The 25,701-nt window shown below is 38.7% G+C and overlaps 1 protein-coding gene across 4 annotated transcripts in view; it reads right to left on the reverse strand.

The window, feature by feature from the left end:
- Positions 1-366: 366 nt before the first annotated feature.
- Positions 367-25,701, reverse strand: part of LOC131257969 (uncharacterized) — a 65,976-nt gene continuing 40,641 nt past the window's right edge. Inside the window, exons 14-34 of one of the 4 annotated variants that reach the window (XM_058258961.1) lie at positions 19,567-19,626; positions 19,378-19,447; positions 19,219-19,283; positions 19,069-19,130; positions 18,862-18,985; positions 18,727-18,784; positions 18,424-18,536; positions 13,968-14,045; positions 13,813-13,875; positions 13,568-13,663; positions 13,325-13,434; positions 9,754-9,943; positions 6,824-6,938; positions 2,963-3,075; positions 2,678-2,755; positions 1,941-2,015; positions 1,662-1,790; positions 1,499-1,555; positions 1,324-1,404; positions 1,141-1,214; positions 367-684 (exon numbers count right to left, since the gene is read on the reverse strand). In XM_058258961.1, the coding sequence (XP_058114944.1) occupies positions 1,158-1,214; positions 1,324-1,404; positions 1,499-1,555; positions 1,662-1,790; positions 1,941-2,015; positions 2,678-2,755; positions 2,963-3,075; positions 6,824-6,938; positions 9,754-9,943; positions 13,325-13,434; positions 13,568-13,663; positions 13,813-13,875; positions 13,968-14,045; positions 18,424-18,536; positions 18,727-18,784; positions 18,862-18,985; positions 19,069-19,130; positions 19,219-19,283; positions 19,378-19,447; positions 19,567-19,626 (1,794 nt within the window). In that variant the 3' untranslated portion in view covers positions 367-684; positions 1,141-1,157. The other 3 variants (XM_058258960.1, XM_058258962.1, XM_058258963.1) reach the window with 3 other exon arrangements.

Here is a 25,701-nt window from a genome sequence, read left to right on the forward strand (position 1 = left end):
CGTGGGGCAAACCCAAGGCATTCAATAATGGTAATGGTAGTCGTAACGGCCAGCTTTATGGCTGTTACAGTACCAGCCCTTACCGCCCTGTAATGGTTAAAATTTTTCTTAAAGAAGAAAATGTATTGGCCCCATATCAGCCTGCTATGGGCCATTATTATTATTATCATTTTTTTCCAGAAAGGAATGGCTATTACAGCCCTGTATCACTTAACGGCTCCCACCATTACCATTACATAACCGTTTTTCAAAAACCATTGGCACACCACCCAATTGTTAGGTGATGGTGATCATCCTTACCCAATATAGAAGCTATGAAAAAGCCAGATTAGCTGCAACCACAATTCAAACCAAAATTTGGTGTGGTTCATGCAACATCATTCCCCTTCTTTATTTCATTCCCTACTTGTCATACCGAGCTTTTCTTTATATATTTTTTTAATTTTTTTTCGGTTTTTGATGAATACTTTGTCATACCGAATTTTGAAGTAGAGGCAGGACTAACCCTTTTCCAAACTAACTATTTTCACAATCAACAAGATCTCGTTCTTATTTATATGGACATATTTTGACAGGTGGATAATGTAGCAGGACAAACTTGACAGTTACCAAGAAAAAACGTGACTTAGGGCACTGGCAATGCTATATTGGAGTTCCAACTTTCAATTGATGAAAACTGCTACCCTGTAGAAAAAGAAGAAACAGAAGGAAAGAAAAGAAGAAGAAGAAGAAGAAGAGGAAGAAAGACACCCATCATTATCACTAGCATCGTCCCAGATATCTGGGGTATGCTTTTTCTCGTGATTGCTTTGCAAAAGTTCAATGTCCAACCAACCCTCCTCTACTCAGTTGATGCATCCAACTGGGTGGGATTTCAAGCACATACAGAGATCCATGGGAAAAAAAAATAAAAATAAAAACTCATCACTAATTCAACTGCTGACAACCAATTACTGAAAATACACAAATAGAATACATATTTTTGCTTTTGGGTTCAGCAAGCATTTGTAAGGTGTCCCGACACCAATCGTCACTATATAACTCAACACCCACATGATCACATAAAGGCGGGTTTGGCAGGAGCAAAGCACATTTACTCACTGATCAACAATGAATGAAAGAAATGCATACTCATCGTACCTTGGTATTTACAAAAATCAGTTCACTACTTCAATAACTTTTTGTATAGCATTCTGCTGTGCCTTGGTTAGACTCTGCAGATTCAATAGAACAAAACCGTGATATCAGAGTAATAAGATGGTGAAAAGGCATAACCTGGAATACTTCTCAGGAAATGTTTACTACTAGGGCATGAAATCCTACCTGGAAGAGATGATCAAACAGCGGTCTGTCACCGTTGGAAAACCTTGTGAAGAAATCCACCATGTACTTTGCCAGATTAATCTACAAAATACGATGTAAGAAGATGATAAAGTAAAGATTAAAATGCAAAACAAAGCATTGTTGAAGAAGCAGATTTTGTGGTAAAGTGGAAAACCTCATTAATAGGATCATCTCCTTTCAATATGTCATCTTCACAATCATCATCTTCACTCTTTGATTTTATAAAACACAAAAGAAAAGGACAGTTTTCAGACAATGGTAAAGGAGTTTGTGCATATAAAAAAATACATATGACAAAACAGATGGTCTTATGGTACCATATTCATGGCTTTAGCAAGAGCATCAAGATGCTCAATGGTGGGTCTGGCAGTTGCAGAACTCATTGAATATAACATATCTTGGCGAGGGTCAGTATCTGGGTCTTTAACTATCTCCCAATCACTATCCTGACATAACGAGTGGTGCATGGGAACAAATTTCAATTCTCTTTTTAAAAAAATCAAACATGAAATCATCACCACCACAAACACAACCCTCTCCCAGCTATTTGGGTTTGATGTTTGAGTCAAATGTAAAGGTTAAAATGCAATGATTACCTCATCATCTTCGCCACCATCATCCAGATGTTGTTCTTGAATCTCAATCAACATATCTGCCAATAACGCAAGGATCTGTAATGCCAAAACCACAAATGTTTTTAGTCGCAAGAGAAACTGGCTCATCAACTTGCAACCCAGATTTATGGGAACTCTGCAAAATCGAATCCATATCAACTAAGCCAATTTCAGTACAAATTAGTAGATTTTCAGTAATTGACCTCAGAAGGTCTTTATCAAGGACGTCAAATTTTTTCTAGTTGTTTAACTGTGTCAACAGGTGTCAATACGCTAGACATGCACAAACCCCATCTGCCAGTTGCATCCAAGAGAGGCACACATCGTCCCACCATTAGATGGCCAGGATCAATGTAATGACTATTATTAGTAGGGAGGTCGTGCGCATGCATAAGATCTGGGTTGGCCTGTCAGGTTTTGAGACCTGACCGACAATGGGACAGGATTGGGCATGAAACTCAGACCGGATTTGCCTCCATGGTTAATAAATGGGCTGGCTTGCTCCCAAGTTTGACAACATGTTCTGTCAAGGCCTGGTCTGGTTCAGGGTGCATGCCCTCTTTTTTACCAATTTAGGCTGGGCCTGGACCAAAGTACAGAGGCTCAATTAATAAGTGGGCCATGCTAGGACCTCACTTTCAGGCCCAATTAAAACATGACCATTCAGAGCACAATTGAATATGGCAATATTCACGACAATATAGCCACTCAAATTATACCTTTGCAGGAAGAGGCATCATTGTCCATTGATCTGGGGCTAATTTCGCTTTCGAACGAGTGGTGATTCCTGCAGTTGTCTAAATACACAGATGAAGGTAAGTCTCAAGGATTTTTATGAGCACCAACTAGATGTAGCAAGATTTAAAATCAGTGAACCAATTAGGCCAATACATGCCAATACAGCCATATGGTTCATGGATGATATCGATACATATCGCACAATACGTATTGGTTTCAGACGATACTTTTAAACCTTGAGAAGTAGTTGGGTACTGGCCATAAACCTTGATGAGATAGCCTTGCACATATATTTTTCCCAATTCTACATGCCGTGTGGAGAGCAACAAAGCCAGAGCAGTTGTTGTAACTTTAATTTGGTATGATCCCTGAATTTCTCCTGCAGTCGAACAATAATAGCATATTACTCTAAAACTAATTAAAATTTACAATCTTGATTAAGATTGAAAAGAACTCGTATTATGGAACAACAATCAACAACCAACAAATTCAGAGTAAAAAGAGTATAGAAGGTAAGGCATAGATATCATCACAAATGATTTTCTACTTGCACTTGACATTGCAAATAATAATTTAGAAAAGCATTGGGAACTACTCTTAGTTGTATTTATGTTTCTTTGCCTTGTGTATTACGTATATCTCTACAATATATAATGCCAATAGCTTTGGGCATTTTCGCTCTCACAATTAGTCTACACAAATTGGTTAAGAGGGTAAATTCAATATAAAAATGTAGCTACTTGGGAACAGATGGTTGAGATTTTACCGCACAAGGGATGGCTTAGATTGAACCCCCTTCCTTCACTTCTTTTAATGCATTTAGTCTAAGGTATTCGATCAATGTAACAGTGGTGTAACAGACCGTAATGGCCGTTACAGCCAAAATAAATAAAACTGTATCGGCCTGTAACGCGTACAAAGATTACGTAATGGCTTGTTACGTAACCATTTTTTAATACCTAGGTGTAGCCTGCACAACTTATCATATTCTCTCCGTGTAGCTGGCACAAAGAGGAGACCATGCGAAGCTCTACAGGGTCCACCGTGTTATATATGTAAAATCCACTTCGTCCATCAGGTGAGAACCATTTTAAAAACTTGACAGAAGATAAGGCCGATTAAAAAAGTCACAATAGCCACACCAGTGGAAACAATGTAAAATTGATCCCAAAACTGCTAGGTTCAAACAATGTGGCCTAGCTGAGTTTTTTATCAGGCTGATTTAGGTTTCTCTTCATCCTGAAGAGTACCTGATTAACAGGTTTGATGAAAGATACACCGCATAATGGTCCACACACATACCTATGGTCAGCATCCCATTCCCACTATTCCATGTGGCGTGGCCCACATGAGTTGTGGATCTGGCTGAATTTTGACCTTAGAACCAAACATTTAGCAAAAAGCCTGATGAACAGAGTGGATTTTACATTCAAAACATGGTGGGCCCAAAAGCTTGGGTGTTTTACGTGGTGCATGAAACAAGTGCTCTCTCTCCCTCATGCTAGTTTACATAATGTTCGGTTTTTTCTTAATCAATAGTTTTCCATTACTTATACAATAAACAACATCAGCTGCCCATGTTACAAGTAGTGCATGAGATAGTGAGTAGTGACACATTGACCAAAACGCAACTTAGACAAAAATTCAAATATTTCAAGAAACGGGCAGGAGCTCAATTGAACAAAGTATGAGCAGGAACAAATTTTTGTGCAGGGAAGCAATTGTTTTCAAAATGTCTGGAACTCTGAATGCCGACAAAGAGGGAGCTGGAGGAGTGGCATGTATGTAGAAGGTTTGTCCCATAGTTGTACGAAATGTGAGGGGAAGCAACAACTAATTAAAGTGAGCTTGGAAGCACCTATTTCAAAATGTTACCAAGTATAACTGAAAGGAAGTGGTAATGGAGCAGCATCTGGATAGAAGATTCCTGCAACAAAGCTTCCTCCAATTGGAACGAGAAGTTGAATTGACGAAAAATTATATCGAAGATGGGAGAGGGACCCCAATGTGCATATTGCCAAAAGGATAAATATTCCCAGTCTGTTCTCATACTTTTTTTTTTTTTTTGAGAGGTAATGATAAATTTATTAGAAGACTCACAAATGCGAGAAATAATACAAGCCCGGCACAAAAAGTGGCCACTCAAACAGAGGTGCTGACTGGCCCTGCCTTAGCATGGACCGCCCACTCGGCTACAAAATGGCCAATCCTTTGAATGACCTCATTAACCCCCAGACTGACATTCTGGAAGCATCAAGCATTCCTCGCTCCCCAAATCATTCAAAGGCTAGCCATGATGAGAAGCCACTAAACCACTTTTTGGTTCTTACCAACTCCTCCATGCCATGCCCACAAAAGCTCATCCACAGACTTAGGCATGACCCACCAAACACTGTTGGAAGATAGGAAATATTCCCACACCTTATAAGTGAAAGGACAATGAATGAAGAGATGATCAATCGATTCTTCACTGGCCAGGCACATGAGACAAATGTTCGGCAGGACCATCACTCTTTTAAAAAGACTGTCAACCGTGAGAATGCGCTGCCGACCCACCAAGCAAACGAAAGCCACTACTCTAGGGGGAGCCCTGTGGAACCAGTGATGGAACGGGTGATACGGCCGCGAGTCCGAAGACAACCTGGAAAGGAAAGAGGAGAACAATCTAACAGAGAGTTTGGCGGAGCTATTTCCTGTCCAGACTATCTTGTTGTCTTCAAGTAAATTTGCCTTTTCTGAAACTAAAAGATCCAGTAACCCCAACAGCTCATCAAATTCCTCGTCCTCAAGATCTCTACAGCAGGGAGGGAGCCAAACTGTGTTGTTCCCTTCCCAGGAATAACACTCTTCCACCCGAATAAATTTGTTGGGAGCAACCAAAGCTATCCTTGGAAAAACATCCTGTAACGCCCGCGAGCCACACCAAACATCCACCTAGAAACGAATACGGGATCCTCTTCCTAATATGAAAGTGATGCCTCTGCTGACTAACTGTTGCGTAGATGCAATACCTTTCCAAACACCTGAGGCTTTATATAGGGAGGAAGTTTTAACGAACCAACCACCCTCTTGTATGCCATATTTTGCAGCTATCACCGTCCTCTAATATCTGTCCTCAATGGAGAATCTCCAAATCCATTTCCCAAGGAGGACTATTCACGGTAGCTAAGGGTCTTATACCTGCCCCTCATTCTGCAACCAGCTTGCAGACCTCTTCCCACTTTAAGAGATGAAACTTGTGCCCTTCACTTGACCCATTCCAAAGGAAGTCCCTCCTAAGTTTCTCAAGCCTATCCAAGACAGATCTCGGACATTTAGACGGATAGAAAATACACCGGCATATTGGAGAACACCAACCTGATCAAGGTTAGACGACTGCCCTGGGGCTTTGTCCCCACACATAAAATCAACCACTTTTTTCACTTCTTCTGAAATGGGCCTTTCTAGCAATGAGGCATCAAGGGGGGAGAGTTGCTGAAATTGCAAATTGTCTAGCCTTGGTCTATCCCACTGGTCGGCGGAAAGCAGATTTTTGTAGGAGATTGCTTCACAAATTTTGTCTTTGTTTGTTGTGGTAGAGCCATCCACTTCCAAAGAACAAATTGTCTTTGTTTCATACTTTTGACAGGATAAAAATGCAAATAACAGATGGAACTCCTGAAAATTGTGCATCTACTTGGGTGTTCGGACATGCAACTAAGACGCAACCATAAGAGAATGCTTGAAGCACCAAGTAGCAAGCAAATCCATACATGCACTTACATTTTCCTTTATGTTTTTTAATAGTTACATGTGCTTGTTCATGCTGAACTCAGGTAGGTCAGGATAAAGTGGATGCATGCAAAAAGACAACAGCGAGATTTTATTGTTGATTCATTCTTTATGAATTTGAAGTTAACAATTTTTTACCATGTCAACCAACTTTCTGATTTTCTGAATTGAAGTCACAGGCACAAGAAAGCAACAAGAAATGGAAAATTAAAATTAGAATGATGATCTGGAATCAAGTTGAGCACAATATGTGCAATAAACTTGAGCCGATCTGACAAGGTGCAAAGTTGCCGCTTCAAAAACTACTAGCTATACGGGCAGCATTATCTAATTGATGTTTGTAAATAAATGCTCACCCTGATGTTTGGTCCATTCTGACATCACATAGGCAAGGGAATTCTCATGGCCTTCAGCTGGTACATTGATCAGCAAATCAATAAATTGTTCAACATTTGGGACACTCAGATGAACCTGGAGGAGAAAGGATTTAAAATACTCATAAATTATACAAAGATTTTAAATATAATCATCAAAGCTACCAATATTTCATGATATATTCGAGTGCATCCAGTCCAGTTTCAGTTTCAAAGTTCCTCAGCAAGTCTAATAAAAAAGAAGGAAGAGTGTGATGACTACTACTGTTTTTTCAATTTTCAGGTGACTAATCTAATTATGCATCCCTACCACCCACTGCAAAGCACTAAGCCAAAAGAAGAGTTTGATGCCTACTACTGTATTTTCAATTTTCAGGTGACTAATCTAATTATGCAACCCTACCATCCACTGCAAAGCACTAGGCCTACAAACATGAGAATGTCAAAATAATAGAGGTGGTAATGGTTACCACTATTACTGTTACGTAACTGTTTTGGAATACCTTGATCCAGATAGTAGAGCCGCCATCTTTCAATGGGAGGACGTATCATGTTTATTAAAGTGGCTCTATCAAACTTGCCACTTTATGTCCTTATTCAGATGTCTGAAGGTGTGTTCTGGACAAGCTAGATGAGATGAGATGAGACTTTTGATGGAGCAGAGATCAAGCATAAGTTTCATCTGTTGAGGTATGAAAAGCTATGCAAGCCCATAGATGAGGGGGGTGTGGGAATTAGGGAGCTGGATTCCATGAACTTAGCATTGCTATGTAAGCGGTTATGGAGGTTTGGCAATGAAGAAGAAAGGCTGTGGGGACTGAGAGAGGTGATTGCGACTACCATTTGAGTTATTATTATTATTTATTATCGTTACAAGTTTCACGGGCCGTGGATATGGAACAATTTCTTTGTCGCTGATAATATCACTGATAATCGGAAATGCGGGGAAACACAAGGAAAAGGGTGGAGTTTTTTAATGAAACTTCAAGAAATGATAAAATACACATTTGCATATTTATGAATAAAAAATGCAAAAAAGAATGTATACATAATAAGTTTCCATTTAATAGGATCCTAAAAACATGTTATCGTAAAAAAATTAGTCCAATAGTAACCAAAATAAGTTTATATAATACAAATGCATCCATCCATGATCTATATACACACATGCATGCATGCATACATATACACACATGCAAACATGCATTTCATAAAACAACCATACACCCATAAAAAAACTGTAATGGATTTTTTTTAGTAAACAAAATTTTGGCGATATTGATACATTGGCAATATTATCGAAAATCGCCGATACACTAGCGAGACGATCAACACTTGGAATTTATACAGTCGAAAATATTGGTGATACAAGTGACACCAAGAATTTACACAGTCGACAATATTGGCAATATATTGGCGGTGCTTAGCGTTATATCGCCAATACCTTTCTGATACTACTAGTGTTATGGATATCGCTGAGCTGGAGATACGGACGATATCAGGAATATTATCAATATATCAGGGATACTCCAAACAATGATTGTGACCAAGTATGAGGTTCAATGGGGGGTCATGATATCTTCTACATACAAGGCTTTAGGAATGTGAATGCAATTAAGGAGGGGGCGTCTTTCTTGATTGGCGAGGGAAACTGCATCCAATTTTGGGGGGACGTATGGTGTGGGGACAGATCATGGCAGGGGGGATTCCCAAGACTTGCTTGACTAGCTCCAAAGAAAAATGTGATAGTAGCTTGCTGTTATTATCTGCATGGAGATGGTGTGGTGTGGTGCCCTCGTCGTAGGGATATTTCAAAAGAGAAAATAGAAGAATTAATGAAATTATTGGAGTGGTTGCAACATTACCTCATCTGATTGGGCAAGGACTTGATGGTTTGAAAATCTCATTCTTCAGGGTGGTGTTCAGTCTGATCCTTCTATTCCCTATCAAGGCAGCTGCCACATTCGAACGAAACGGAGCACACTCACTTATTTTGGCATTATGGTGCACCCCCTAACCTATGGTGGCTACTTTTGTATGGTTGGTGGGAAGGAAGAGAGTTCTTGCCATAAATAACATTCAAAAGAGGTCCATGATTTTCACCAACATCTGTGTGATGTGCATAAGCGACTTAGAGGTGATTGATTATCTATTCATCCATTGTCCTTCCATACGCAAGGTGTGGGAGGAGTTTCTAAAGTTGTTGAGCGTAAGTTGGGTGATATTAAGTTTCTAAAGTTGTTGAGCATAAGTTGGGTGATATTGAGTTTCTAAAGTTGTTGAGCGTAAGTTGGGTGATATCGAGGAAACCTTCCCCTGGGGGGGGGGGGGGGGGGGGCGCATTGTTTTGATGGCAATGCTATGGAATATATGGGGGGAGTGGAATAGGCGTCGCTTCCAAAACATAGGAGGAATAGTGGAGGAGCTAAAGTGGAAGGTCAGGAGGGAAATGGAGTGGGTATCCAGATTGTGTGTCGTGGGTGTGAACAACCCTAAGTCTTTCTTTCGGATGTAAATTCAGGGCTGTATTCTTTTATGTCTTGGCTTTTCCCTACGTAGCAAAGCAATAAAATATCAATTATTCTTCCAAAAAAAAATCACATAGTTTGCACTCGTCTTGCCTTCTACAACACTTTAAATTTATCGGTTGGAGATGCGTGCTAAAGTACCTTTCCCAAAGCAAACATTAAGAAATTCTAGTTAACAAATGAAAACCACAAACAAAATTGCTGTAATATATTGCTTTACTAATTCCTGAAGGGTAAGTTGTACACAAACATTATCGCATGAAGTTCAAAAAAACAGACATATAAGTAAATTGAAACCAGTTGAGTTGTACATGTGGTTATGAGAGAAAATTCAGTTAACCTTGGACAAATTAAAAAAAAAAAAAGCTTCAAAAGAAAAATTACCAGTCTAGCAAGGATAAGCAGCAATGAACTCTTCAACCCTGCCATTTGACAAGACTGCATGCGCCTAACAATAGCAGCAACAAGGTCTCGGATGTGTTGTGACATTTGTGCAGGCAAGTGCAAAATAAGCTGCAGAATGTAGCTACCAACAAAAAGTGATCCAAAGCCATCCAAGACAGGGTCCAGGAGCCTGCATGTAGATTCTCAAGAATTTCAGCAATCAACACCACCAGGAAGATGAAGGGCCAGCCTATAAATATATGCAATCCCAAGTAGAACAGAAGTCCACGAGAATAACATTGACAACTAACACAGATGCTTTTGCCCTGCATGTGGTGATTTATGTAGTCATGCAGAATACCATTATGGTCCCTTTTATTAATGCCATTCTCTTTTCATTCCAAATCTTTCGACTTGGTATCAGACCAAGGTTTGTAGAGTGCTCATCATAACTAGTTCTGAAGAGCCCTTTGTTGGTGTCATTTCCTAACGAACAAAGGTCACCAAGCAAAAAGAACACACACACACACACACACACACACACACACAGAGCATGATTTAAGATCATTCTTTTATGATTATTGGGCAAGATCTGATTTGTGTTCTTAGATCAAAGGAATATTTGGAAAAAAGTAAATCAATTCATGATTTCTTGCCCACATAGTTTTTGTGGTTTTTTGAGATATGTTACAACAATCCAAAACTCCGTAAGTGGTTTCATTTTAAACCATCAAGATTTGAGGTGTGCATGCGGCTTTATTTTATTTTATTTTTTTAACAACAGTTTTCTAGCTAATATATATGTATTTTTTTTTCCTTTTATTTCGTTTGATTCGATCTTTGATCAATGTTTGTACGTATCGACGATATTGACCGATATATCCCACGATATATCTTGTATCCCACCCGTGCGATACGAAAGACATAGGTAGTGCCGATATATCTCACATGTCTGATTCGGTGAGCATTTTCGATTTCCAACCCCATTTTTTTGTGGAAATTATGTTAAACCAGTGTCAAATGATTATAAATCCATTGCTTCTTCATGTTTTCCATGAAAAATCATGGAGTCGGAGCTTTGATTTCGATATCCATTGGTTCTTCATGTTCTCCATTTTCCTTCAACCAGCTATCAATTGAGACTAATTTTGAAGTTTTTAGGAGTATTTGATGAAATTATCATCACATACACTCTAATTTTGAAATTTGAGTGTAGGTGGTCCAATTCGGGAAAATTTCAAATTTTCTCAAATTTCTCCCAAATTACTTGCAATGTTGCACTTCAAACATGAAACCAAGCATGTGTGAGGGTTGATCTACTGATTTGTTAAGTCCTTGTCAATTTTCAGAAAATAAAAATCATTTTTAAATAAAAATTAACAAAAAATTTATTATTATTTTTCGAAATTTCCCTTCAACTAGCTGTTGATTGAGACTAATTTCGAAGTATTTACGAGTTTTTGATGAAATGATAATCACATACACTCTAAATGTTGTTTTTTGAAAGATCACAGAGTTATATTAAAAAAGGGACAAAATACAGGGCACATTGGATGACAAGATCATGCATTGGGCTTTTCTTTTCTTTATTTTCTTTTTGGCCCATAAATCTGAAAAATACCAAGAAAATAGGAAAAATAAAACACCGGAATCCTTTTCTTTCTTCTTTTTTTTTCTCCTCGTATTTTTAACATGCATTCATTGGTGTCTTAAAACCATTCTTTGATAAGAATGCCGTCTGTCATCTTGGCATGTTGAAAGTCAACCAATAAGCCCTAATCAAACACAAATCAAGCATGCTTTGGTGAATTATGGCCAATTTCATTTAAATACAACAAAAAGAAGATGAAAAAAAAAAACAAATGATGGTTTACCCCTTTTCCCAATTTTCCCCAATGGGACGCTTCGCTTTGATTCATCAAATCCCACTTCAACTTTGTGTTTGATTCCTAAAATAGGCCTATACCCAGTCTAAACTAAGTTTTTAAGCTTCCTCTAGGATTGAAACAAAGAAAAAAGTGAAAAGGTTGAGAGATTTTTAAAAGAAAAACATAGATGGCCTTTATGGGCCTTTATGGGCATATCAGTTCGCATCAAGCAATATGGCCCATTTTTTTAGTAGTTCAATTGCCTCATATTGTGCAACAACAGGGGCTAATACAATAGGGTCAACCATGGTTATGTTGTCTGTGGATACCATCACACCTGAGCGATCGACTTTGGCTAGTTCTTATAGTGGTAGTCGTGGACTTCAGGGTGGAGGTGTTGGTGGTCGCTTTCAAGGCCGACCGGATTGTGGTGGACGACCAAGTGGATAGAGTGGGGGGTTGCAGTGATTTTGGTTGTGGTTGTAACTTGCATTAAGACAAAAAGCATAGGCTCTATTGCATTAACTGTGGTCATCACGCGAAAGACATGTTGAAACTTAGTTGACCAACCACCAGGGAGGGCCTCCTCTGCAGCTAAATAAGTTGGTAAGGGCACTCATGGTGCATCTCAAAGTTAGGCCTCTTTGAGTGGTGTTAGCAATTCTACAACTGAAGAATGAGTTGTTGTCTAGATACTCTCATGGGTGCTCATTCAGCTCATAAGATTAGCTCTAATCAGTGGTATATCTGCTTCTCCTTGTATAGTGTCTTCATTCTCTATGAGTCTGTACTAGATCATTGATTTTGGCACCTCATAACATATAACTAGTTTGAACTGTCCTAGATCATTGATTCTGGCATTTCATCAAATATAACTAGTTTGAACTCTCAATTCTTCTGCCACTCATCGTTATCTATGTTTTATGGTCGTGTTAAAATTGTTGATGGGTACCATAATGGAGGGAACAAGAACTATTATCATGTTATTTCTATATCTATCCTACAAGATCTGTTCATGCAGTATTGGGCTTGGAAAACCCAAATGCAGAGACAAACATCATGGGGTTAGAGAGGAGGAATAAGACATAATCCAGCAGAATCTCCAATCACATAGAAGGCATGAACTTAATTACGAGAAGCATCTGCAATTTCCATGGTTTACAAAGCAACAATGAGCTAACCATCAACCTTCCCATGGTTTGCAAAACAAGATTGAGCTGACAATCAACCAGTGTCTTAAATAGCGGGTAGCATGTTGCGTAGCGTTCAATCCCTTGTAGCGTGCAGCATAAGCTACACGATACTTCTATTTTTTAATTTTAAAATGGGAAAATATGATAAATAGTAAGGAAGAAAAAAGAAAGAAAGAAAGATATATATATATATATATTTAAGTACAAGCATGTTCACACAAGTTATTAATTATCATTTATTAACAGCCAATCTACATATGTAAACCAAATCAAATCATTATCACATCAACAGCTTTCTAAGCAAACCACTTTAATTAATAATGTCTAATTGAAACCACAAGTCACAAGTATGAATAGAAATTAAAATCCCACGGGTTCAAATACAAAATGCAATTATCATTTATTTAAAACAAAAGGCAGTGTACACTACAAGGGATTTATGCTATTTGCTAACACTACAGTGTTGTAGCCATGCTACATACAGTATTTGAAACACTGCAATCAACCTACCTAGAAGCTGCATTGAGAAGACTTTTCATTGTAAACCCTGGATCACTACCCCAGGCAAGCAACTCTTGCTTTCCTCCCAATAGAAGTGCAGCCAAACATTCTGTGGCATTCTGGCAAGGTGCAAAAAATATAACAAACTGTTAACTACTGAGGGAGGGGGTGTTCTATCATTTAATACAATCATGACAAAGGTAATTCAAGCAAACAACCTAGAAATATTAGTATCATAGTAGAGAAGCCTACCTGCATCTCACTATTATCATCGCTCTGGAGTATTATCCCGACAACAGAATTGAAGCAAACATTGTATACTGTTTTAACTATATCAATAGGAGCACCCTGTATGTAATCTAAATCACCATTAGTATCATATATGCAATAAATGACAGGACTGAAAGTATGGAGTGCATGTACTTGTAGACACGGTTCAATCAAAAGTAATATCTTCAAAAATGGATCAGCACAAATGACCCAGGGAGAAAACTTACCTTCACTAGCATGGTCAAGAGATCCAATGAGCCAGCAACTAATCCAATGGGCTGCTGTTGCGGCTGATACAAGGCGAAAAGATGTATCTCATAGTATAACTATTAAGCTATACATCTGAAAATAAGTATTCCTAGGCAACTATAACAAGGCTTACTTTTTCCAATATAGGCCCAATGAAAGGTAAAATCCTAGAAACAAGCGGCCACATACAACCAGGGGCGAGTTTGATAGCCTGAGAAGATGAAGGGAAGAATTCTGTAAGAGTGATGATCAGTGAGGTTCAAAGAAAACATAGTCCAACTGGTTAATAAGTTCTAACATGAAAAATCAATGGTTGCTAATTCATTTTGATTTCACAGGTTGACATCCAACTCATCAGCATTTTAAGAACACAGAAAATACAAGAGTAACAGTAAGCAGCAGAGTCCCAAGAGAGCATCTTTGAATCAGGTAGTCAAGTCTGGAGCATGGAAGTTGAAAGTTCCTATACCATTAACTCAGCATGCAATTTAAGACTGTAAATTTACCAAATAATACTACCTTCAACAAGCTTTCAGCCAGATCACAATCAACATCATCATAATCATTATCACAGCCATGTCCCAGCCATTTGGGGTCATCTTTAAGAACCATGTTTTGCCCATTATCAAGATGTGGAGCAGGGATTCTTTTCTTGGCAGTTGGCAGAAGTTCGACAACCGGCTGCACACTTGATATCAACCCTCCTTTACCTAGGTTGGGACAGCCTGCTGCATCGCTACCAAGCAATGTGAATAGTGAATTGAGAACAAAGCTCTCATGTATGTAGCTCAATAATCACAGGCAGAAGTAACCAACTGTGAAAGAGAATGCTTTATACTTGAACCTCCAACTTCCACTTATCCTCTCATGCAATGTACTCCTAAAATCTCTACACTATAGAATACATATCAAGAAAACATAACAAAATCCTCACTTACCCAAATCGTGTTTCTAGAAATGAACTCCAAAGAATATTAAAACTCAATTTGGTGGCAATAGCTTTGCTCGAAAATCATGGCTCCATATAAAGTAGATATCCATGGAAAGAAAACAGACCGGAGGTGCAAAGTTGTGCTCTACAAATGGTCAAGGTATACCAGAACACTAGCAAATATCAAACATAGGTAACTTTTCAACTTTCCATATGAGCAATCTGAGTTACTACTTTTCCCTATCACTTTCAGAAGTTGACACAAATCAAAAGGAGAGAGAATCTACTGAAAACACTCAAATCTAGGTCTCAACGGGGAGAAATATGCAAAAGCTCAAATCAATTCAGTAATTCAAAAAAGTCAAATTACATAAAAAGGTTTTATGCAGAATCAAAACACTAAACTGGCTCAAATTAGGAAACTAGCTGAAAAAACAACTTACCTATTCCGAACCTAGATTTACCTAATTGTCCCTACTCTATTGTTTCATATTTTATTTCATAATATTAAACAAGACAATACCATCAATCTACATCCCTCCTTCCCTCCCTCATGTGTGTGTGTGTGTGTGTGTGTGTGTGTTTTACATTATTGTAAATAATTAAAATACAACAAGCATCACTTTATCATAATAAGGTTGCCAGAATGCTGAACAGATGCAGGAAATGATGCACGAAATGGATACATGAAACATATAATTTATGACAGCATTATAATAGTTAGCTGGAAGCATGAAATGAATCTGGGAAGCAGGAAGTGAGAAACAAGGTGTCTGCAAACGAAAATGGATTTCCTGGTAACTATGAAAGATACCTTATCTCCTCTTCAATCACAATTCTCAAAATTAACCCAACAAGGAATTCTCGAAAACTGAATTTTGTGGAAATAGCTTTGACAAAACGCATCTCCATCTTAGGTATGTTTACGTGCAATCAGTGGTCAAAATATTGGTATCATATTACATATTGCACCCTTGGGATATGGATAGGTATCGGTATTCGCATGGGATATATTGGTTGTTGGAAACATGGGGAAACATTAGGAAATTGGTCGAATTTTTCAACGAAACTTCAGTGATTGTTAAAAAAGTCATCAATACACACTTACAAATCAAAACATTACAAAAAGCAAGTGCATATAATAGGTTTTCCTTGTATGGGGTCCTAATCTATGTGTTGTCTAACTGAATGGATGCAAGTATATTTAAATTCTATTAATATAATTTATAAATGTAAGAAGATGTGAATCTTAAAGATTTGTAAGAAATTTCATTTACTCGATTGGAAGGAGGTGTGTCAGCAATATCAGGAAGGTGGGGCTGGTGTTAGAAATCTTAAAGATATGAATCGGACCATATTAGGCAAGTGGTGGTGGAGACTTGGGACTGAAGAAGGGGCGATTTGGAACAACCTAATCAAATGTAAATATGGGCGCTCGCCCAATAGCTGGTGGTCCAAGGAGTCCTCCTATAGAGCTTCTTCTCTATGGAGAGGGGTGCTAAGCTCTAGTAAGGAAGTTCGCAATAGGATCGGGCACTCTATAGGCAAAGGAGACAAGACCAGATTTTGGGAAGATATTTGGGTTGGTACTTCAGCCCTGAAGGAGGACTTTCCCTCCATATTTCGTCTGGCTCCCAACTGCTCCATCACGGTTGCTGATTGCTACTCATTTCATGGCAATGAAGTGGTTTGGCATCCACCATGTAGAAGGAATTTCCACGACTGGAAAGTTGAAGAATTTGTGGCTCTTCTGCAGCGCATCGGCAATTGGCATCCTAATATTCTCCAAAATGATAGGTTGTTTGGCACCCGGACAAGAAGGGCCTATTTTCAGTGAAATCCCTATTTCTTTGCATAGGCAGAAAATCAGTGTTATCTGATGAGGTTATTACAGCTAAAGTGTGGAAATACAAAGTGCCTCCCAAGATTTCAATTTTTGGTTGGTTAGTGGGGAGAAGGAAAGTCCTTACTGTTGACAATCTAAGGAAAAGGGGAATGATAATATCAAACATTTGTCTTTGTTGCATGGCAAATGAAGAAACGACAGACCACCTATTCATTCATTGCCCGTTCTTCCATCAGGTTTGGTCAATTCTGTTGTCTTCGTTTGCGGTCTCTTGGTCCTTTCCGCATTCTACGGATCGTCTGCTCACAGCCTGGCATGGTGTGTCCCTGGATAAAGATATTGTGGTGGTTTGGAGAATGTCTCTTTTAGCCCTTTGGTGGGCAGTCTGGGAAGAAAGAAACAACAGATGTTTTAGAGATGTTTCAAATTCGGTACAGGTCATAGTTAAAAGGGTGCACCAATTTATATTCGAATGGGCCTCGAATGTCATTAATCTGTCTTCTTCTATTTTTTCTCTTTTTTGATAGGTGTGAGGCCTGCTATCTCAGCGGGTTTTCCCCCTTCTTGTTTTCTTTTGTTCTTTAATGAAAATCGCAGTTAATTCTTTTTTTTTAAATGTAAGAAGATGTGGAAACACAAGCAATGCATTCAAAAGCAAAAGAAGAATCACTAGATCAGGTTACATACATGTTTGATTTTATGTTTGGACACAAACATTGCAGCTGATTTGCAAGAAATTTGGAACTTTTGATTTTTTTTTCAATTTTCTGCAACTTGGCCCATCTCTTCCAAATCTCGAAAATGAAGCTCTCAAAAAACATGAAAAATCATGGATTTGTAACAATTTGACACTGATTTAACATGACTTACAGAAAAAAAAAAAAGAATCGAAAATAAAAAATGCTCACCGGATCGAACATGTGGGATACATCCCACTACTTGTGCGTTTCATGTCACATAGGTGGTATACAAGATATATTGTGGGATATATCGGCTGATATTGTCGATACTTAAAACACTGCGTGCAAGTTAAGCATTTTCTACTCATGAACATTTATTAGTCAAGCGATCAGCCAGATCAAAGACGTTCAAAGCACAAAGCAATAATTTGGTAAAAGGAGAAGCTAGGAAGCCTTTACATGCAATTTGAAAGAGAAGCAAACAACTAATGTTTGAACTTGGATATAGCTTCCAAGCACAAATACTGTGCAACTGGAAAATTTTCAAGAGGACACATTAATGCAGTCAATATATACCCTTACTCTTTGAGTAAGACAGTTTTGTGAGTCAACATTGAGCATTCTAGAAAAATCTATTAAGCAAGCAAGCTGAAAATCACACAAAATAGTAGACTGTTCAGATTAAATTCTGTAGAAGAGAGCCAATGCATACACGAGGGCACATAGACGCAAATACAGATTATTAATATGTATGTAAGCACCAATATGAAAGATGCATATAGATTCCATTTGTATGAAGGTGGCTACAAAAGTATTTATCTATTTAATAGAATGCAAGCAGATTATGTATGCATCTATGTAAGTATGTACCTGGGTATGCAACTAGAAAAACATACCGTAACATGACAATTTTAACCAAATAAGAATCGGAGAACCAGATTTAAATTCTTTAAGGGGATACTGTACATATAGAATCACAGTCGGACAACCTTCATACGTACCCCTAGTTGTCAACTGCTTAAGAAAGCTGTGATCTTTTACTAAACTAAGCACATGGTATGAACAACAAATATGTGTCAAATATCAGCATGCCATCATACACCATTCACATATCTGTACTCGATATCCTTACCTCCAAAATCTCAACAATGTCAATAGTAGTGAATGGGTCTGAAACATGTTCCGCCCACATGTTAAGTATCACAGGGGAGATAATTGGCTCTACAGATGTAGATGCTTCATGGCCTAGAATTCAGAAAGGGAGAGAGAGAGAGAGAGAGAGAGAGAGAGAGAGAGAGAGAGAGAGAGAGATGAAAACAAGGATAGATTTCTGTCACATACAAATCCAGACGAATATAACAGTAGCATACTTAAAGACACAAGATCTACAATGGATTAACATGGAAATCTGAACTTGATACCACTCAATACAGACCTGCCTTAATTGCTGCTTGCAGTGTTTCTAGTACTAAATGTAGGGTTTCATCACAAGCCTGCACAGAACAAGTACCATGCCTATTGAAGTTTTACTTCAGCCAACAAGTCAAATCTTAGAAAGGTCATGCATTACCTGCTTAAGAAGATCTAATAGTGATGAAAGTAAACCCATTATCTGAGGCTGTAGAATCCCCTGGCTCGATTCTGGTAAGAGCTGGGATATCGTTCGACAAGCACCTACTTTTACTGGTGGGGGACTGTCAACATAGCAATTCATTCGCAACAATCACTTTCGGGTTATTTATATCCGAAAACATCTACATTGGGAGAGAGTGCTTACACATCTAGAGCAATTGCATTAATAGCAGCACAGAGAAACTGATCAAGAACACTCTGGCCAATCTGGAGAATTTGCGAGAATTTTAGTTATGCAGTTGATAACAGGAGGCCAAGCTATCCAAGATAAAGTGGAAAAGATGATGTCAGCTACCACTGACGAAAACTTAGCAACTGTTGAAAATGCCCGTGCATGAAGGAAGGCATATTCATAAAACCCTGCATGTATAAAGGATAGCATCCAATTATTCCAAGGAATCACAAAGAAATCAAAGATCTTGCAGAAAAAGAAAATTAATAAAATAAGTTCTACCTGTTCCTGTATCTGCAGTGAGCATTTGCTCTAGAAGACTTCCTAATCTGAATTTGACTGATTCTGGAACCTGTAGGAAAAAGTCATTTACGTGAATCGATAGATATTTGAGTTCCCAATGAAAGAAGAAACTGCATTATAGCTGTGGACATAAATTCCAAGTGTATGCATGATAAGAAATAAACAAACCTGTGCTTCAGACAATGACTCTGAAAGAGAAACCATTGCGAACATAGCTGCCTCCCACAACTGCAACAATGAAAATTAAAAACTGAGATATTTTGTAGGTGAAAAGAAACAAAATAATTGAAACAAAAGCCTCATAGACATGAAAGTCAAGAAAAACTATAAAGAGAATGATCTGCTAATACAAGAGAAGATCAAGCACATCTTCCATTCATATGCAGATTGTACCAACCAAGAAATCATAAAATGTTAAATAAAAGACAGCTTGAGAAAACGGCCCTAAAGGAAGGCATGGAGGAAGTCAAGAAAATCTAAAGAGAAAATTACAGAATAAAAGAGGAGATCCTGCAAGTCCTCTGGTCATTTACAGATTCTGCCAACCAAGACATCATATATCAAGGCAGATAAAGGACAGCTAGAACAGGAGACAGCTCAATAACTCCTTCCACAAATGGAAGGAATTATAAAATTACTGTGACCCACTTATGCAAATTATAAAATAGAAAACTTCTGTGCCCAGAAATCCAGCAACAGAAAGTGCATAGCTATAAATGCACAGTAAATGGTAAGTTAAAACAGCTGACACTCTTCAGGACATCAAACTACTGATACAGTTAAAACAGCCAAGGAGCTCTCAATGGCAATCCTGCTCAGGTCACTGCAAGCTCTCTAAGCTCTTCATCAGAACCCAAACTTTGTCAAAGCAAAGCAGGCCATGTTAGACAGACCACCTGGTTCATGTCTCGTGCCAAGAATCGCCCCTAAACAGCTTTAGTTGTGTGTAAGTTTAACGAGCACAAAAAGGCAGGAGCACACTGCATCCAACGATGTACCTTCCGAGGAACCCAATAGAAGGAATTTCGTGTTTTTCCAATTAAGTCCATTTGTCTTCCTCCACTCCTAGTAGATACAGTCAGTCTTCAACCTAACCCAAGCCTATCTACCCACAGAAATACCAAGAGACAGTTACCTTGCCAGAGCATAAAGAATTAAATATCTATAACAACCAAACAATCATCCAACCCAAATCTAAAATGCTAAAGCAAAGGATAGAGAAAACAACACATACCATCCTCATGAATTCCAATGTTACATGAATTAAGTAAACCTGGCAAAAGCTTATCCCTTCATTAATACATAGGCAGTAACGATCCAATCAGCTACTTAATTGGTTAGATCTTTGTCACCCAAGATTACAACACTACTTCAACATCCAAATGATATTGACGCACCATTTTTCAACACTGATTATTATTAGAGAAAGCAATCATCATCACCATCATCTAAGCCTTATACCAACTAATTGGTGTCAGCAACATAAATCCTTTTTCTGCCGTTCCACACTATCAAGGGCCACAACAACACTCTGGCATTGAGTTTGGAACGCCATATTGTTCGGATTCATGTTGGAAGCTTTGGCATAAGTTTAATGCCAGCTGCCAACCTGATGCAACCCTCATCATTTATTAGGGTTGGGGACCAGCAATGAGAGCATAAAAATCCCATAGGAGCAATGTAATAGATTATTACATAAGTTTATTACAACCAAGCACTATCTAATAGTCCATTAGATAGACTGATCACAATCAACGAGTTGATTGTAGAGAAAGCAATATTTACAAAAATATATAAACAAGCACGGGAGAGATTAGGAGGACAACTGTCCACCCATGCTCCCAACAAGCCTGAAAAAGCAACTCCACTTCTTCCATCCCATGTTCCTTGAAAAGAGAAGACCCTTGGGCCCAATACAAAATACTTTCTTTAACCATGTGGAGAACACCATGTCAATCGATTCCAATCTATTGTTGGAACTCCTATTATTTCATTCTTAACATAAAGCCCATAGTATCGCAAGAATACACAGGTGCTATAATATTGATTCTTTAAAAAATAAAAATAAAAAATCACCCACTCACGCTTGAAAAGAAGCTTTAACAGATTCTAGAATAACCATTGCATTCTGTAGAAAGGGCATGCTTATTTTACCATTTACTGCAGCAATTACAAGCAAATGGGCAATGATTACTTTTTGCCAATGTTAGGATGGGAGATGGAAATACCCAGTCAAAATACACCAACTTACACTGACACAGTGTCAGTGTGACAGCAGGTCCCACTAGGATAATCCTGACCATCCAATCGATGGCCCACAGGCATGGTGTGTTGTAAAGGCCATTACGTAGATGTAACAGTGGTAACAGTTACACGTTACAGGGTCATAACAGCCATTATGAAAAAAACATGACATGTAACCACTGTTAATGGCTCGTTACGACCCCTTGTAAAGGCCATAACAGCCTTGCCACGGTCTGTTACAAGGAAAATATAGGTTTTTTAGACTGTTTTCAACGTCATGAGGCAGATACAAGTTTTCAGACTTAAAAAAAAAAAAAAAAAACCATAACGGCAGTTACGGGGGTTATAACTCGTAACAACTGTTACGGCCCGTATCATAAAGGTAGCAGTGGTGGCCGTTATGGCCACCGTTACTGTTATAGAATACCTTGCCCATAGGAGATTGGTCAATGTAGTTAGCATCATCAAATTGATATGATACTCAGATAATGGGCCGCCGAATTTTGAAAATGGAAACAAATAGGCCCCTTGGTGTTGTCAAACCTCACCGTAAATGCATGTAATTTCCAAAAAGTGTAATTATTACATTGTTACCTATCGAGTCTCATGCGCTGATGCGTTTTCGATTCTAGTTTCTCAGCGGTCTCATTCCCATCCAGTTTGGTTCCTATACGAACATGATGTGGTGTGATGTTTTGCCTATGGATGTAGGCCACATTAGCAGACTCTTGTTGTATGATCATGATGTGACACTATTCAGTCACTCGAATACGTGTTCATTTATGCATGAGGGTAGAATCCTATTCCATCCAAAAGCACCCCAGAAAAGAAGGGCGTCTAGAAATGCGATCCTAAAGATGTGAGGAAATTCCAAATTGAGTCTCTCCCTATAATAAATGCTAAAGAGTTTGAAAGGGAGACTAAAGTTGATTTGACCGTGTATATCCACGTGGCAAGTAAGGACACACCTAAGGTTAGTATGGAAATGCCACCTAAGGTTACACCCAAGGGTATTGTGGAGTTATCACCTGAGGTGAGTCCGGTATTTGAGGAGTCTAGTGATGTTATCCTAGAGGACATACCGGATGAGCTTACACTCGTTTGGAGCATTCAACATGCCCTAGATCTTATCCCTAGGTTAACTCTACCAAACCTTCCTCATGATCAAGTGAGTCTCGCCAAGGAAGCGTATCTGGAAAGGTAAGTAGATGAGCCTAGGAAGCCCATAGATCTTATTCCAGTGTTTGTCTCACATAAGTCATCAGAGTCCGCAGATGCATTTACATGTCATATCCATGATTCGCATGTTGAAATTAGAAAACGAATTAGCATGAGCAATGAAACATACAAGATATTTGTTGACTCTCATCACAGGTTCAGAAAGTTTCAAATAGGTGATTATGTGATGGTTCATATAAGTGCTAAGTGGTTTCCGCAAGGGACCATTAAGAAATTACAAGCCCGCAGTTAGAACCCTACGAGATATTGAGTAATTTGGGACAATGCATATGTTGTAGATCTTCCACCTGACATGGGTATTAAATCTACATTTAATGTGGAAGATCTTGTATCTTTTAAAGGTTCAGCATCTATACCTAGTAGCCTTTATTCAGATCACCACCTTGATCATGAATGATATCCCTCCCAACCCGTCCTAAGACCCTTAGCCTATACCTGACCAATGACCATTCTTCCTAACATCTACCTCTTTTGCTGTACACACCTACCAAGAGAGAAAAGATAAGAGGGCAACTGGTATGAGCGAGTGATTTCCACATGACATGGAGGTTACCAGGAGTACCTCATCAAGTGGAAGGGTAGGCCAAAGTCAGACAGTAAGTGGATCACAGAGGTAGAGCTTCAACGACAAGACCCGAATCTCCTCGAGTGTCAACATAGTTTTATTTCGCCAAAGGCAAAATCTCCTCAGCCGAGGGGAATTGATGAGGACATCGAAGCACCATATCAAAGGAGGGTTGAGCCAATCTCCTTATGCCTAGACGACCATTACATGGGACCCACTTGGCCCTATTTACATTCCTAACCACATTGAAGACCCCCACACTTGGAAGATACACGTTGGCTATATATAGAAACATGATGAACACATCGGACAGTTGGATCGAGTGGGCATGATGATCCGACGGTTGGATCATCATTATCAGACATCTTGACCGTGGACCTCCATGGGCCAAGAAATAGTTTAGTTGTTTAGTTTACTTGTATGTTTTGTCATTTTTTATATAGCTCATATTTGTGTTGAGAGTAGGGAGTTAGGAACAACTTTTAATTCATTAAGCGTATTTATGTTGAGAATCTTATCTGAGGGCGCCTTTTTGTAAAATGTCTTTTCTGAGACTTAAAGGGTTAGACTTCCCCACCCTAGCTAATATACATGTTATGAATGAAAGAGATTTCTCTAATTTTGCTTTGAGATTGCACAAAATTTAATCATGTGATTGGATTGGTGGTGTGAAACCACGGGAAGTGATTCCCTAGTTATCTTTTTTACTTTTCTCTATTCTCAACAATGTATTATCCTCCTCTTTTCTTTTCTCTTTCTACTTTCCCCAATCTCTCTCTTCTTTGATCTTTCTTGTCTCCTTAGAACCCATATCTAATCAAACCTTAACCCATCCAAAACGCTAATCCACAAACCCTAATTTTCAAAACCCTCCTAATTTTCCAAACCCAAATCCCCAAAATCTGAAAATCCCTTGTCCAAATAATAAATCTCTAATTCCCACAACCTGAAACCCATATTCTCAATTCTAGAAACCCTAAGTCATAAAATCCTTAACCCAAAATCTAAAATCCCAACCCAAAACCTCAATCATAATGTTCCAAACTTAATTCCTCTAATCCTAGATACCCAAACCCATTTCCCACATTCCCTAGCCTCTAAACCACCATAACATGTCAAAACTCGTACAAGACACATGATTTTCATTGAATTCAGATTTAACCCTATGCTAGGATGGGGGTTCTATCTCTCATAGGTCCAGTTAATAAGTAATTTATAAGATTCGCATTGCGGGATTCTCATAGGCTTGAAATTGAACATGTCACGAATTTAAAATTTCTGAATTTATAGTAAGTTAGCTTTATTTTGTCGTTCCATTGTTGTAGTTAATCCGTCTTTTAATTTCATGGCATCACTTAGGTTAAATCATTTCGTCCTACATCAGTTGAGAAAGATTTAATGATGATGATAATGTGAAGAAGAGAGGAAAATATTGAGAGAGAAGAAGGAGAGTTTGGAAGAGATGTTGTGTGTTAGGCTTGCTTGCCCTAACACATAATATTTTATTATAATAAAACATATACACCGCTGGAGAAAAGGGAAGTGTGCACGTGCACTTACACTAACCACCAAATCACATACACGATACATAGCATTCTATACTCCCCCTCAAGTTGGAGCATAAATGTTGATCATGCCCAACTTGTCACGAACACGATGAAGAGCATCTCGACTCAAGGACTTTGTAAGAACATCAGCAAGTTGATCCCCAGATTGAACAAAAGGAGTGACGATTTCCTTAGAAGCGACTTTCTCCCGAATAAAGTACCTCAATATGTTTGGTTCGCTTGTGGAAAACTGGGTTACGAGCAATATGGATGGCCGCTTGATTGTCATAGTGAAGAGGAACAAGATCCGAAGGAGGATAACCAAGTTCTTCAAGAAGGTTGCAAAGCCACACGAGTTCACACGTCGCATGAGCCATAGCATGATATTCTGCTTCAGCCGATGACCGGGCAACAACTGGCTGCTTTTTGCTCTTCCAGGTTATAAGATTGCCACCTAGGAAGGTACAGAAGCCGGATGTAGAGCAGCGATCAAAAGTACTACCTGCACAATCAGCATCGAAATATCCAGAAAGATGAAGATGACCATGAAACTGAAAGTGGATGCCAAGACCCGGGGATGATTTTAAATACCGAATTATGCGGTAGACAACCGTGAGATGGGAATTACGGGGAGCTTGCATGAATTGGCTAACAACCCCCATCGCAAATGAGAGACTGGGCGAGTAATAGTCAGGTAAATAAGTCCGC

The sequence above is a fragment of the Magnolia sinica genome, chromosome 10 (genome assembly GCF_029962835.1).
Source record: "Magnolia sinica isolate HGM2019 chromosome 10, MsV1, whole genome shotgun sequence".
Lineage (NCBI taxonomy): Eukaryota > Viridiplantae > Streptophyta > Magnoliopsida > Magnoliales > Magnoliaceae > Magnolia > Magnolia sinica.